The sequence below is a fragment of the Hyaloscypha bicolor genome (genome assembly GCF_002865645.1).
Source record: "Hyaloscypha bicolor E unplaced genomic scaffold K444scaffold_58, whole genome shotgun sequence".
Lineage (NCBI taxonomy): Eukaryota > Fungi > Ascomycota > Leotiomycetes > Helotiales > Hyaloscyphaceae > Hyaloscypha > Hyaloscypha bicolor.
The window spans coordinates 204,770-217,320 of NW_020194560.1; the positions used below are offsets into that span (position 1 = coordinate 204,770).

The following is a 12,551-nucleotide window of genomic DNA, read 5'->3' on the forward strand; positions in this document are numbered from 1 at the left end:
TAGTGGCTCTGGCAAAGGCAAAAGCGGTAGAAAAGGCAATAAAGCTGCGAATAAGCGGAAAGATAATATTTATAATATGCCCTCTAATAATCCAGACTTAGTCCATAATATTCTCTCCCATTAATATGTTTAACTAATAAATCCCTCTGCTTCTTGACCTCCTCCTCATATACGACCTTCTCCTCCTCCTCCGCAATAATACTTTGATCTCCTTATACTACCCGATAATGCTACTGAAGTAGTAAAGCGAATTAATAATAAGGCTAAAGTTAGAGAGATAGAGCTATGCCAGGGCAGGGAGCTAAAGGGATTAGAGAAAGGCAAGGCAAATCTGGAGGCAAGCTTGGCATATACTCGCGGAACCGAATCCTCTTAAGCTTGTGCTACTTGTAGTAATAAGAAGAGACCGAGGGGCCCTTTTAAATGCTGCGTAGTTATGGAAGGCGAATTCAATAGCGCTTGTATAAATTGCAGATATAATGACAACGGTAAAGTCTGTACTTTCCATTGACTTAATACTAATCCTACCAAGTCTGGAAAGCCTCGCTCCGCATCTGCAAAACCCTTTATACTAAAGCCTCGACCGCCTACAAGATATAGAAAGCGAGCACAAAGACAGATACAAGGTCAGAAGGCAATGGGGAAGGAGGTTATAGCAGAGGAGGGTGAGGATACTGGAGGAGAAGGGGACGAAGGAGATATAGATAATTCGAGTAATATAGGCAGTACGGAGGATACAGAGAGTGAGGGAGATGGAGATGTGCCTCGTAATCCATGGGATTTGCCTTACGGACCACGCAAGCTAAGGGGGGGTTAGGAGTAGTCGAGAATAAGGCGTGTATGCTGTACTTTTTTTTTTTTAGTGAGGTGTGGGGGGGGCGGGGGGGGGGGCGCGAAAATCAGAAAATCAGAAAATCAGAAAATCACTTTTCGCTTCTCGGATTTGTCCGCTAGCCCGCTAATGGCCTCAGTAGTATGGACTCAAACCCCATCTATCCATCTATCAGCTTCCGCCTCAACCCATTTTCGACCTTAAGCTCAGCCAAACCAAACACAAACACAAACACCAAGAAAGCCTGGCTGTCAGATGGTGCGATACCTCATTCAGCTTCCCATCCCGAATAGCTCCCAAGGCTTCAACTCGCTCACATGATTCAATAGAACCGAGAAAGGTCCCACTCAGATTGCTGACCCTCCCACCTGAGTTGCGCTTCCAGATCTTCTCCTTCCTTGACACCACAGCCTCGGTCTGCCTTGGCGTCACGTGTCAGTATTTCTACAAGCTCCTTCGACGTCTCCATGGCAAGGTTTATCTTAACTTCTTCGATACACCGGAGCTTCCGTCTCTGCTAAAGGAGTGGATGGGATCGGAATATGCATTCTATCGCAAAAACTTCCGTTTCGTGCACCAGAGTAAGGTTAAGACAATGAGGAGCGAAGAGAGGGAGTATTGGGAGGGATATTTTGAGCGGATGAAGATCTTACCAATATCGAGGAGAATGGAATTGGTAGAGAGGTTGATGGATGTTTGGGAGAAGGGGTTTGGCGTTAATGCTTGAGGTGGTGTCTGTAATCAGTGGTCGGTTGGATATCGTGGGCCTCAGACAAGGAGGAAAGGGGGAGATTAAAATTTTGTGGGAAAGAGAAGTTCAAAGTACCAGTTAATGTGGTACAATTCAAACACCTTCAATGTGAGTAATCTTGTATGCCGTACGCTGATCCCGATCCAAGGAGGAACGAGACAGCGCAGAACAAGCCCGCTGAGCCGCACCTTCAAGTCAAAATCTCCCGTGCAGGACATGCGACTTGAAAATTCACCTCCAGAACTCTTGCAACATTCCTGCTTCATCTGACCTCTGGCCTCAAACATTCTTTCGTGTCGCGTCGCCGGGTGTCAGGCTACGAGCTTCACCATCGATCTACCCATCCTCCCTCAACCTTGCTTGCAATCAAGTCGCTGAATATCGTTTGCATACAATTATCTCCTTGGATTGGACGCATAGTACTTGGCTTAGAGGAGATCATGCGCCATAGCGGAGCATCAACAGCCAGGGCCTCGTAGATCCGGCCGTCTTCACGAATATCATATCACATCGCATCAAGCCCATCTTCCCCCGACGAGCGGCAGCTCTTCAGCAATACCATCTATCAGTGGAGTCCCTCGTAAGCGCCCCCCTTCCACGTCTACCTAGTACAATCTAACGGCTTCAGAACCAACGACCTCCCAAGCTTTTATCTCCTCTCATATAATCACGAACCGACAGTTCCCCATGCCGCGCATCACGAGCATGCCCGATGAAATCCTCCTCAATATTTCCCAGTCTCTTCACTCAACCGCTCCCGTCTGCTTGTCTGTGACTTGCAGCAAGATGCAGGCCTTCTTCCACCAACCAGCAGCCTCCATGCCCAGCCTTACGACCACAGTCGATTGTCCCGCCACCCTCGAGAACCATGAAAAGTTCCTTTGGGAGCTACTCGAAACATACTTGGGCCCAAGAAGTTGTATGTTTGATGCTCCAATGTCTCCGGTTCTTCTGGGTCATTCTCGAGCCATTGCTGATTTTAGCCCAGGGGGTGGACATTACGGCGTCGACAAATTCGTGAATAAAGGACTGTACCAGGAAGTTCGGGATGAATACTGGCGATTGCGCCCGCAGCGTCCGTACAATGTGGAGGACCCCAGTCCGTGGGTTAAGGAAGGTCATGATGTTGCTGATGCCAGGGGTCAGGTGAAGGCGCTGGAGGAGATGTCTCCCTCTGAAATAATGGGTCCTTTGTTGCATCTGATACAGCCATTCTGGACCACGAGAATGCACTTGGCTCCGACGGCACAATGGATGCTCCTTCGCGGCGGGGACCCCCACGATCTGGTTGCAATTGTCTAATTCTCCGTCCCGATGTCGAGCGTTCCCACCCCATGCTCCCAGGTTGCGATATTATCGCTGTGGTAGGATCATAGGCTTTGGCTATAGAAATGTTGAAGTCAAATAGCGTTCGATTTTCTCTCACAGCTATCGGATGGAGGATCGATGGGTTGCTGCACGGGTGTTGGGTAACACTGGGAGGCATTCACATGCGTTGATTATCGGAAACACAGCGTTGAGGGCCGATTTTCATTCCCTTTCAATGTGGTTCCCTCGCGTCTTCGTTTTCTTGTTGCCGTCGAGATAGTTCTTGATCGTACAAGCGTCCGAGTCTCCTTTGTGACGCCTCGGAAGCGTCCCGCTTAGCCCATAAATTTCCTAAACACTTCGTATAAAATCGAGGAAAGTCACCATTTCCCTGCAAAGTTACACTCTCACTACAGCTGCAAAGACTATTGCCTACAGAGTTAATAGCACCACGCAAACCATGGCAGAAAAATCCAGCATCTCCGTTTCTGCAAAATCTCCAATAAGAAGTGCAATTCTTCTCGCTCTTCCACCGGAACTCCACGTCCACATCTTCAAGCACCTCAATATCGTGAGAGCTACCTGCCTCGGCCTCACTTCCAAACATCTGTACGGCAGCTTCAAAGATGCCTATGGACACATGATCCCGATCCGCTCTCCGAGCAAATTGAAGTCAGGGATGAGGTAACGACCATATATTTTTGGCTCTCAGATCTCCTGGAAACTTGGATGCAGCCCTACATTTTTGGGTGGCAGGTTGATGTTTATACATTCGTTAGTTGGGAGAGATTCTGCGAGTTGGAGGCCGAGATGGAGAGAAGGAGAGATTATTCAGTTGATCTCTGAGTTGCGCGTTGAGGAAGTAGTGGAGGTGGGTGACTAACTGAGCGCTGGCTGTTTCTGAGATCTGGAATTGGGAGAGTCGAGACACTCGTGGTGGCCGATGGTCTCGAGAACTAGAATTTTCAAGTGCCTTCCAACACACTTCGTCAGCCTTTAACTACGACTCGATCTCGAAAGCATGGCTTCAGGAAACGGCCCATCCAGCCCAGAAAACGCAGCAGTACTCTCAACAAGATTATCACTCAAGAGTGAGTCTTTTCCATCGCTTGCCAGGCTGCGTCCCTATCACTGGCTTTCGTTCCAGCTTCTGCCATCCTCAAACCGTCCCTAGTGAGCTTGCAACCCCAAATCCACCTCGAGATCTTGAATCACCTCAACTCTGTATCTGCAGCATGCTCGGTAAGCTCTTACCAGGAAGCAATTCTACACCATTATCGAATCTGTCTACCCTAAACTACTACTTCCGACTCCACTTAACACCAATACGCCAAGACTGTACAACCTTCCGCCCACGCGCTTGCTGCCAACTTTAATGCAGCCTCTGGTCTATACTCCTTCGTTGGCTGCAAGTTTATCACAAGAGAGAGTAACGATGAGCTGTGGGAGGAGTCCGGAAAAGACAGCAGAACGCCGTGTCCTAGAATGGCTTGAACATTAGCATGGCAGGGATAGTACCCGCGTACCCTATCATCGAGCACCTAACTTATCGATTGAGGTCTCGATGAGACACTCTATGAGTTGCCACAGGACATAATGTGAGCTTTGGGAAGTGCATAGCAGCATCACTCAATTTGCGGCTGAGCAGCTATATCGCACATGAGACTTGAAGCAACAGTGGAACGGCAGCTGAAATGACTTTCTTCGTTCCAAATTTAACACTAGTTTCAATGCTCACTTACCCATCTTTATTCTTTATTTCAACTTTAAATCATTCCTCGAATATACTGGGATGTTCCTTTCAAGGATTCATGTCTCAACCTGGTTTTCCCAGAACCCACAGGCTTCTCAATGCGTTTCTTGTATTAAACCTCGACTGCGTCTCTTTAAGTAGGATTCTCTTCTAAGCATTCCCAACCTCACCATCCCCACCCACAACTTCTGTCTCAAGCCAGAATTGTGATCCCAAAGAGCAACCAAATAGTCCAGACGGCATTTCGATGATTCCGAGAACAAAACCCGCCACTCCGCCCCCTTTCCAATGCTAATCTGTTCAAAATCTCGCATCCCAAAAGCCTCCATCCTCACCCTCTCAATAGAGATCCAAATCCAAATCCTCCGGCCCTGAAGCCCACCAATATGCACTTCTACGCCATGTCCAAAGACCTACATAAAGACAAATTTCCTAACAGACTCTGAGAGCATCCCCCCCCAACCCCCCCCCCCCCAATTCCATTCCCTCAATCTTACGAAACCCTGTACCAGCCCCTTGGTTAATGAACGTACCAAGTTCGAAGGCTTCTATGCTGGGGATTGAGTCTAGGCGCCTCTGGACTTGTGACGAGGCAGAGATATAATGAGCTCGCTAGAGGAGAAATATCACAGGGGCAGACGTGAATGCAAGAGGGACAGCGTTTAGGGATGGAAGAAGATGAGTTTAGGTGTTGGAGCGGAGGTCGTATTGAGGAGCAAGCTAAGAGACCGGTTGCGTGGATGAACTATGAATTGATGCAGCATTTGTTGAGATACTGGAGAAACGAAGAAAATATGTGTGTTATGGGAGAGCAAATGCAGCCTTCAAATATGCAGAGGTGAATTGACATACAGTGCCCAAAACGTGACCGTTTTCATTCGATAGCCCCTGACCCTTGCCTACTTTCAACCTTTCAACGCCGAGTTTTCGTAACCCGTCAGCGTCCAACAACAACAAAAAGATGGCAGACAATCAACCTTGGGTTGCTGAGCAAGGCAAACTTGATTCTCAGGCTGTTCATGAGCATTCTGCTCGCACCAGCAATGACGTTGGCCAGGCTACATCCGCTGTTGGTGAGATCACCTTTCTTTCACTTCTAACGCCTTCTCCTGATATAATCTCAGCGTAACAGGTCACTTCCTCCTCAATTACCACACTCAACCAGCCTCTAACTCTCACCAATCTTCCTGCCGACATCCACTTTGCGATTTTCAAGAACCTCCACATCGTCCATGCAACCTGCCTAGGTCTTACGAACACGACCTTCTATGCAGTCCTCAAAGCTATCTACCCGGGCAAGATCTCGATTGATCCGTACGCTTACAAGTACAGCTGGGCGAAAGTAGGCCTGCTAGGAAACTTGATCTCGCAGTGGATGCGTCCGCGGATGCTTTGGGACGGCTTCGTTTTTGTGACGCCCGAGCGGTACAAGGAATTGGAAGACCGAGACTATGATCTCAGTTTGCAAGCACAGTTTGAGGAAATGTGCAAATGGTAGTCTTAGATTGTAGAAGATGTAGAGCGGCAGAGTTCAGACTGAGCTCGTGGATTGAAAGAACGATAGGATTCATAACGCCACTTTTTGAGAGCTGATCAGGAAGCAATGCAGGGAGCTGTGAGGAACCTTGGGAAAGTAAGATTACAATAACTTCCTAAATGCACAAGCAGTTCAAGTACACGATTTCCTGCTAGTTTGCTGTTTGTTTGTGATTATGAAAGCAGAAGCAAGAGAGTTCCTTCTATATGAAGATATAGTTGAAGTTTGATCTTATAATCATTTAGCACATGGCTGCCAAGAACCCTATCCCGGGATGCGAACTCTGGCTTATGAGAATAGATAAACAAATTCAGTCCCCTCCTTCATACGAAGCAGACAGGCTGCAAATCTTCTTTCTTTGCTTATATGCCTCAATGATATTAGGGAAAGATGTGTCTTCAACTTAACCTGGAATCAAATACCGCATTCTAGGATATTCTTCATCTTGACTTGAAGTCAATCTTCTAATAAATTTAATTGCATTTATTACAAGTATTGCAAAATTTGTGTGGCTCGACTTGCGCCCGGATTCGTGATATAAATGCTTACCTGGGGCTCACAACCCGAAATCCATCTCTTCAAAACATCAGCAAGCGACAACACTTCCACTGAACGACGCAGGCATCCCTGCCCTCCCCAACATCGTTTGATTGAGAGCCGTCAAAGCGAAACGAAACCTTCTAACAACCATCAACTCCAACTACCCAGAAAGATGCGGCCATCACTAAGTTATTCTTTCTTTTCTTTTCTTTTCTTTTCTTTTCTTTCCTTCCCTTCCAGCAGGCATAGAAGCAAGAAGCCGACCGATTCGACTGCCGCTGCAGAGCAAGTTGATAGCGTCGAAACCCAAGGTTGCTTTCTCTCAGAGCGAGTGTTTCTACCAGACCCCACGAAATTTCATAGCAGATGCTCCTTCCAAAATGGTATTGGTCATTGTCAAATTAGAGTCATTCAATGTCACCAAAACAGAATGTTCGTTTTTCTTTTCTACTTCCCCACTTTCCAGTACACGCTTACGAGAATACTAGATACCTCACACACGAGTACTTCAACTTCCTTCCTCAAGAACCTCCCCCCCGAACTCCACCCCCATGTTTTCAAGTTTTGCGACAATCCTGGAGCAGCTTGTTTGGGCTCAACATGCAAGAAGCTATATACAGCCTAACAATTTCCAAGATCTCGCCTCCCGCCTGTGCCTTTATACGCCTGGGCCCGGGTTGATGGCTACGAATTCAAGGGCAAGAAGATCATCAGTTTAGGTAACCTGTTGTGCGCTTGGGCTCGCAAAGATGATGAACTATTCTATTGGCATGGTAAGAATAGATGGGTCACTATATCTTGGTGGGAAGAGTTTGAGAGGACTAATTGTGAGAGGCTGAGGGCTAGGCAAAGAGAAATCGTTGGACATGGAAAGGGATATCATGGATGTGAATTACAGTAGGTAAATCAGTAGAAAAGATTAGTTATGGCCTTTTGAACACTTTCACTGCAAATTAAGTGCCCCTTTCTTTCCCTCCCGCTTTGCCAGATGCTTGCAAGTGTTTCTTGAGTTGAAAGGAGGGAGCTAAGCGTCGGTGAATAAAATGACACAATCCCCGTTCAGCTTCCAACCTCTTTCGCCTTTCTCCTCGCACAGTTTTCAACTCTACCTGACACCACGTATTATGCTTCAACAAGCACAACTTCTTTGAAAAGCAGTACCCTTACAAAAGAGCTTTAAAGCAAGAAAATCAGCAGTCCCAGCCCTTCGTCAATATGTCAGCTGCAAAATACTTCCCTGTTGAGCAGCAGGACACTACAGGAGGCATGGTTCAAGGTAAGCTTACTCTACCGTTCACTTTTCCTTTATCCTAATAGCTTTCCCTTCTACTGCTTGCTCTATCCCCTTATTTTTTTTATCTATTTGGGATCCCAGGAATCGTTGATTAACGCCGCAACGTCACCGCTTCAACTCACTTCCTAGTGACATCACTTGGGTTTTCCTCCCTTTTTTCTACTATTTCAACCGTTCGGGTTCACTTTTGATAACAAGAAGCTATTATTCTCCATTTCCGGGGTTCTGTCGCTGCTCTAGTTTAGCTGGTTTTACTTTGTACACTCCCTATTTCGCTCTAATACTTTGGAGCAAAGAAGTACAATAACAGATAACTTTCTTTAGTCTGAAATTTGCCCCTTTCGCTCTGCTAGATGGGAGTGAAGCATAGAACAACATAATAACTTCCTTTGGTTTGATTCTTGCCCCTTTCACATCTATAGTTGGGAGCGAAGGAACACAACATCACGATAATTTCCTTTGGTCTAAGCTTTGCCGCTTTTGCTTTAACACTTTGAAGCAAAGCTGGCTCGGTCTTTACAACTTGAGATGGCACTTAATTGCCAACTTTTCATTTTCTGAAGACCACTTCTCGTTGTTTAAGGACAAAGCCAGAAAGATGGGAGTGAAGCCAGACCAACAATACAGTTACTTTTCCGGCTCCAATAGTTGGGAGCGAAGCTACACAACAGACACTATAAGTTTCTTCGCTCTAATCTCTCAAAGCTTCCTATTTAGACAGAAACTAACAAATTGGCAGAAAACCTACCAAATACCACTTGCAAGTCTTTATCCTCCCTCCCTCCGGAGCTGAAGATGAAGATCTTCAAAGAAGCCGACTTCGTCTCGCGGGTTTGTCTCGCTCTCACCGCCAAAACCTTCTACGCCACCTACGAGAAGACCTTTGGAAGTATGCCGGAGCAACCTGTTGCTTTGCGCGAAAGAGTCGAATGGTGGGAGGACGGAACAAAGTACAGGACATGTTTGGGTGTCCTGCTGTGCAGCTGGGCTTCTACAGAGAGAGAGTTGTGGTACTGGTGGTACGGAGATAGGTGGATGACCGCGGCAAAGTGGATAGAAGTTGTCAATTTGTGCAAGATAACAAGACTCTACCCTTGGGCTGTTTACAGGACATTGGAAGGCATGAAGGGATAGAACAGACACGGGGCGAGCTTGTCATCTGCATGAGAGACTACCACTTAAGGGAAGTCTGAGGGAAACATTCCACTGGATTTGGGCCATTGAGATCATTGGAGGAAGTTCAACAAGGAACCGCCAGTGGCTGGGCCATACCTGGGTGGTTTGTTTCAGACTTTAGATAGAGAGGGAGTTGCAACTTGCTTGGGAATTTATGCATTGATGGGGAAACTGAGCTTTGGGAAACATTTCGCTTGTATTCATGGTCCCAAAAGAAGAGCTCCTATGACATGAGAAAGTGAATGCCCGTGGCGTGATTTATCTACAGCCGATGACTCATTGAAGCAGTATTTTCGCCCACTACAAGCTGCACCAGAGGCATAAAACAATCGCTTCCAGCAATCAAAGAAAACTTTTCATCAGCAAACTGACAGCTGCCGTGCTCCCTTTTGCACGGCCGTCTAACTAATTGCGACCGTCAATATGACCGAGAACCATCCGACCCTTTTGGCCGCAATGGAGGGACAAGCACCTGGCTCGCAAGACACCTTAGTCACTTCCTCCTCGGAGCAAAGTGAGAAAGCTCTTGAGTGCGGTACGCCATCCCTTGCCTCAATTCAGGCACTAACCTTAAACCATGACGAGTGCGAAGCTGACAACAGCCCAGCTGATCCTACACTTACCACCATCCCTCCCGAGCTCCACGTTCACCTTTTCAAGTTTCTCGATCCCATTACCGCCACTTGCCTTGCTCTTACTTGCAAGAAGATCTATCAAGTCTATCAAGCAGTTGATCTTTCGGATGGTATCAAGCCAGTCCCCTTGCACAAGATGCTCTCCGAAACGTACCATTCCAAGCGACCCGGCGACTCCACAGTCATTCGATTGGGCGACTTGTTATGCGTTTGGGCTGGGAAAGGCAGAGCCTTGGTTTATTGGCCCAATGGCAGAAAGTGGGTTTTGGCGGAAAAGGGTCAAGAATTGAAGGAACAGGGACAATTCTATATCCCAGTACGCGTTATTGCATGTTGCGGTCCTTGGTGAGGGAACCTGGCGGAATGACGCGCTAAGTCACATTGGTCGTTATGGGCTTGGTACACACTCAGCGCTTTTAAGGACTGCTTAAGGAACGTAGGAGCATAGCACTCTCGAGTTGGTGGCGCACAATGCTCTTTATGCATTTGGAAGCAAAATACGTAGTCTTTCCTGGGTAGGGGAAATAACAAACGATCTTCTTCACAACCATGCAAGTAATGTATAGATTTCCTATTGAGAATTTCAAATGTTTTCCAAGGTCTTGTTTTCTAAAATTATGTACCAGCTCAGCCCGTGAATAGCCCGAGTAAGCAACCAAGAACCATCAACCAATATTGACCGAAGCATCCACCTTAACCTCCTCTCCGAAATTCTTTCCCACGTCTGTTGGAGACGCCCGTTCTATATCAAGCGAAGCATCGTTTTGTTCCCCCATCTTCCAAGATTCGAACGTTGACAACCAGGGGAGCAAAGCAACTAGATATCTGTGGTGCCAAGGTCCAAGAAAAGTTGGCAAACTCTCCTCCTCCAATGCGAATATGGGCACATCACGGGGTTGTCTCGAAGGAGACAGGATCTTGAGAAAGGCGAGGCCGAGTCCATACCCGTTCCGCAGCGACGGCTTTGTCATTGTTTCGTGGCGCGCAAAGCGCTCATTGTTATTCTTCGAAGCTTCCTTGACGCGATCTCTTCCCTCGGCGTATATCAACCACAATACTCTGATAAAGCTGAGTCCGCCGATGAGTAGAGGCAGTAATTGGGATGGAAACCGAATCCCACCATCCTGTGCGATCGTGCGTCGCATGTGGTTTTTGTTGAGAGTCATCTCGACCATGAGGAGGCAGAAGAGGATCCAGAAGAGGTTGAATATGCGGAAAATTTTAAACAGCAATTTTAGTCTGCCAACATGCATTAGTTCGAGCCCGTCGTGGATATAGAAGAAAATATCACGAACTCCGAGGCGCTGAACCCAGTTTCAAAGACCAGCTTTTCTCTCAGTCCGGTCCGGAATACCTTGGCAATGACGGCGAAGATTGCCGCGACGAGCATAGTGCAGTAATATATTGAGCAACACATTGTGATGACAATGTAAAACTTGTCGATACCACCACGGACCAGTAGGTATGCGAAGAACCAAGTGAAAATCTTTTGACATTCTGGATTGTCAGAAGTAATCAGTCCATCCCTCACACCTTCCCACCAAAACCACGTTCCATAAATACTGATAGCGGCAGTCAACAAAAGCCTGCAATGCGTACCCCATCCTCCAAACCGCTTGATAGCAGCGGGACCCTCCTTCTCGTAATACGAAGTCCTGTAGCCCCAGATGCTGAAACTACTAAATAAGAATCCCGAGCTTAGCTGCATGATAATAAGGGCATCGATCTGCTGGATCTGCCTAAGATGCGTGCCATTGAAGAGACTTGCGATGAGAGCTAGGAGGAATATGGAGTTTGTGTCCAGAGAGCCTGCGATCTCCGATGGCAGTAACAGGTTGGCAAAGTAAGAACTAAGCCAGGAGAAGTAAACACCCAGTCTAACTCCGAAGCCGTAGTAATCATTGCTGAAGTCGGTGGTGCAGTCCAGAGGGCCTGGGTCGGCTGAGGTGACATTGCGCTGCAATATCCTAAATGCAGTCGAAGTTGAAGAGGCTTCAACAGAGACGAAGCTGGAGGCGAGAAGGAGGTAACAAAAGACGTTCATATGTCGACAGAGTCCCATCTTTGAGGCAGCAATGAAAAGAGTTTATGCAAGCAGTACAGTTTCAAGTTTGCAGGCCAGATGCAGATTGAGGCGCTCAGCGGGCCTTAATATATGGACCCTTCAGCCATGTCAATAAACTTCTGTGGCACAGAAATGTGGGGAAGGCGACTCACATATAGCTGAGAGGACATGGAAAGGCTGTTCGACATGTTTTTCGCCGTTTTTCGACGCCCATTACTGCTCGACCGCGTTCGTTCAGCCTGCAGATCAACGCCAGGTGTAGACCACCAGGACAGGAAAATGACAACCCCAAGAATTTCCAACAAATCGCGAGGCTCGTTGACTCGGCTGCCACTTTTCGCCAGCAAGATGTGCATGGGGGGTCGAGGTTCATTGGCAGAGGTTCCAGCACACCCCTGGAGTGGAAGTTTACCTGCAGCGACCCCTGTTTTCAGCTCGGCCTCAAAGACCGGGCTGCATGTTCGAGAGCGCAGCAGCCTGGCTAGCTTCCGGCCTGAATTTCTCCAAAACACATACGAAGGCGACGGGCGTTGAAAATCGTCCATCTACAGAGTGCGCGCGAGAACACCAGAACCGCCTTGTGCGGAAAGTCGCACCAATGCCTAATATAAAACCCAAAACTTTCTATAAGAGTTTTATATAATAGAAAAATAGCACGTT

The 12,551-nt window shown here is 47.4% G+C and overlaps 5 protein-coding genes across 5 annotated transcripts; 4 read left to right on the forward strand and 1 right to left on the reverse strand.

Annotated features, from left to right (window-relative positions):
* Positions 1 to 2,046: 2,046 nt before the first annotated feature.
* On the forward strand, positions 2,047 to 3,004 carry K444DRAFT_386726 (uncharacterized protein). Its single transcript, XM_024872397.1, has 3 exons — positions 2,047 to 2,163; positions 2,212 to 2,502; positions 2,572 to 3,004. The coding sequence occupies exons 2-3, from the start codon at positions 2,271 to 2,273 to the stop codon at positions 2,883 to 2,885; spliced, it is 546 nt and encodes a 181-aa protein (XP_024737523.1). The 5' UTR covers positions 2,047 to 2,163; positions 2,212 to 2,270; the 3' UTR covers positions 2,886 to 3,004.
* A 2,308-nt stretch (positions 3,005 to 5,312) lies between these two features.
* On the forward strand, positions 5,313 to 6,142 carry K444DRAFT_629118 (uncharacterized protein; the record flags this gene model as incomplete). The annotated part of the gene is made up of 3 exons (XM_024883013.1): positions 5,313 to 5,440; positions 5,657 to 5,717; positions 5,777 to 6,142. 3 exons carry the CDS (start codon positions 5,313 to 5,315, stop codon positions 6,140 to 6,142), a joined length of 555 nt encoding a protein of 184 aa, XP_024737524.1.
* Positions 6,143 to 7,936: 1,794 nt separating this feature from the next.
* Positions 7,937 to 9,177, forward strand: K444DRAFT_720917 (uncharacterized protein; the record flags this gene model as incomplete). Its single annotated transcript, XM_024888499.1, has 2 exons — positions 7,937 to 7,997; positions 8,755 to 9,177. 2 exons carry the CDS (start codon positions 7,937 to 7,939, stop codon positions 9,147 to 9,149), a joined length of 456 nt encoding a protein of 151 aa, XP_024737525.1. The 3' UTR covers positions 9,150 to 9,177.
* A 367-nt stretch (positions 9,178 to 9,544) lies between these two features.
* K444DRAFT_386749 (uncharacterized protein) lies at positions 9,545 to 10,384 on the forward strand. Its single transcript, XM_024872398.1, has 2 exons — positions 9,545 to 9,726; positions 9,799 to 10,384. The coding sequence occupies exons 1-2, from the start codon at positions 9,615 to 9,617 to the stop codon at positions 10,173 to 10,175; spliced, it is 489 nt and encodes a 162-aa protein (XP_024737526.1). The 5' UTR covers positions 9,545 to 9,614; the 3' UTR covers positions 10,176 to 10,384.
* Positions 10,385 to 10,599: 215 nt separating this feature from the next.
* Positions 10,600 to 11,852, reverse strand: K444DRAFT_482309 (uncharacterized protein; the record flags this gene model as incomplete). Its single annotated transcript, XM_024873020.1, has 2 exons — positions 10,600 to 11,065; positions 11,122 to 11,852. Coding segments are annotated over 2 exons (1,197 nt in total), but the record flags the coding sequence as incomplete, so codon positions are not given.
* Positions 11,853 to 12,551: the final 699 nt, after the last annotated feature.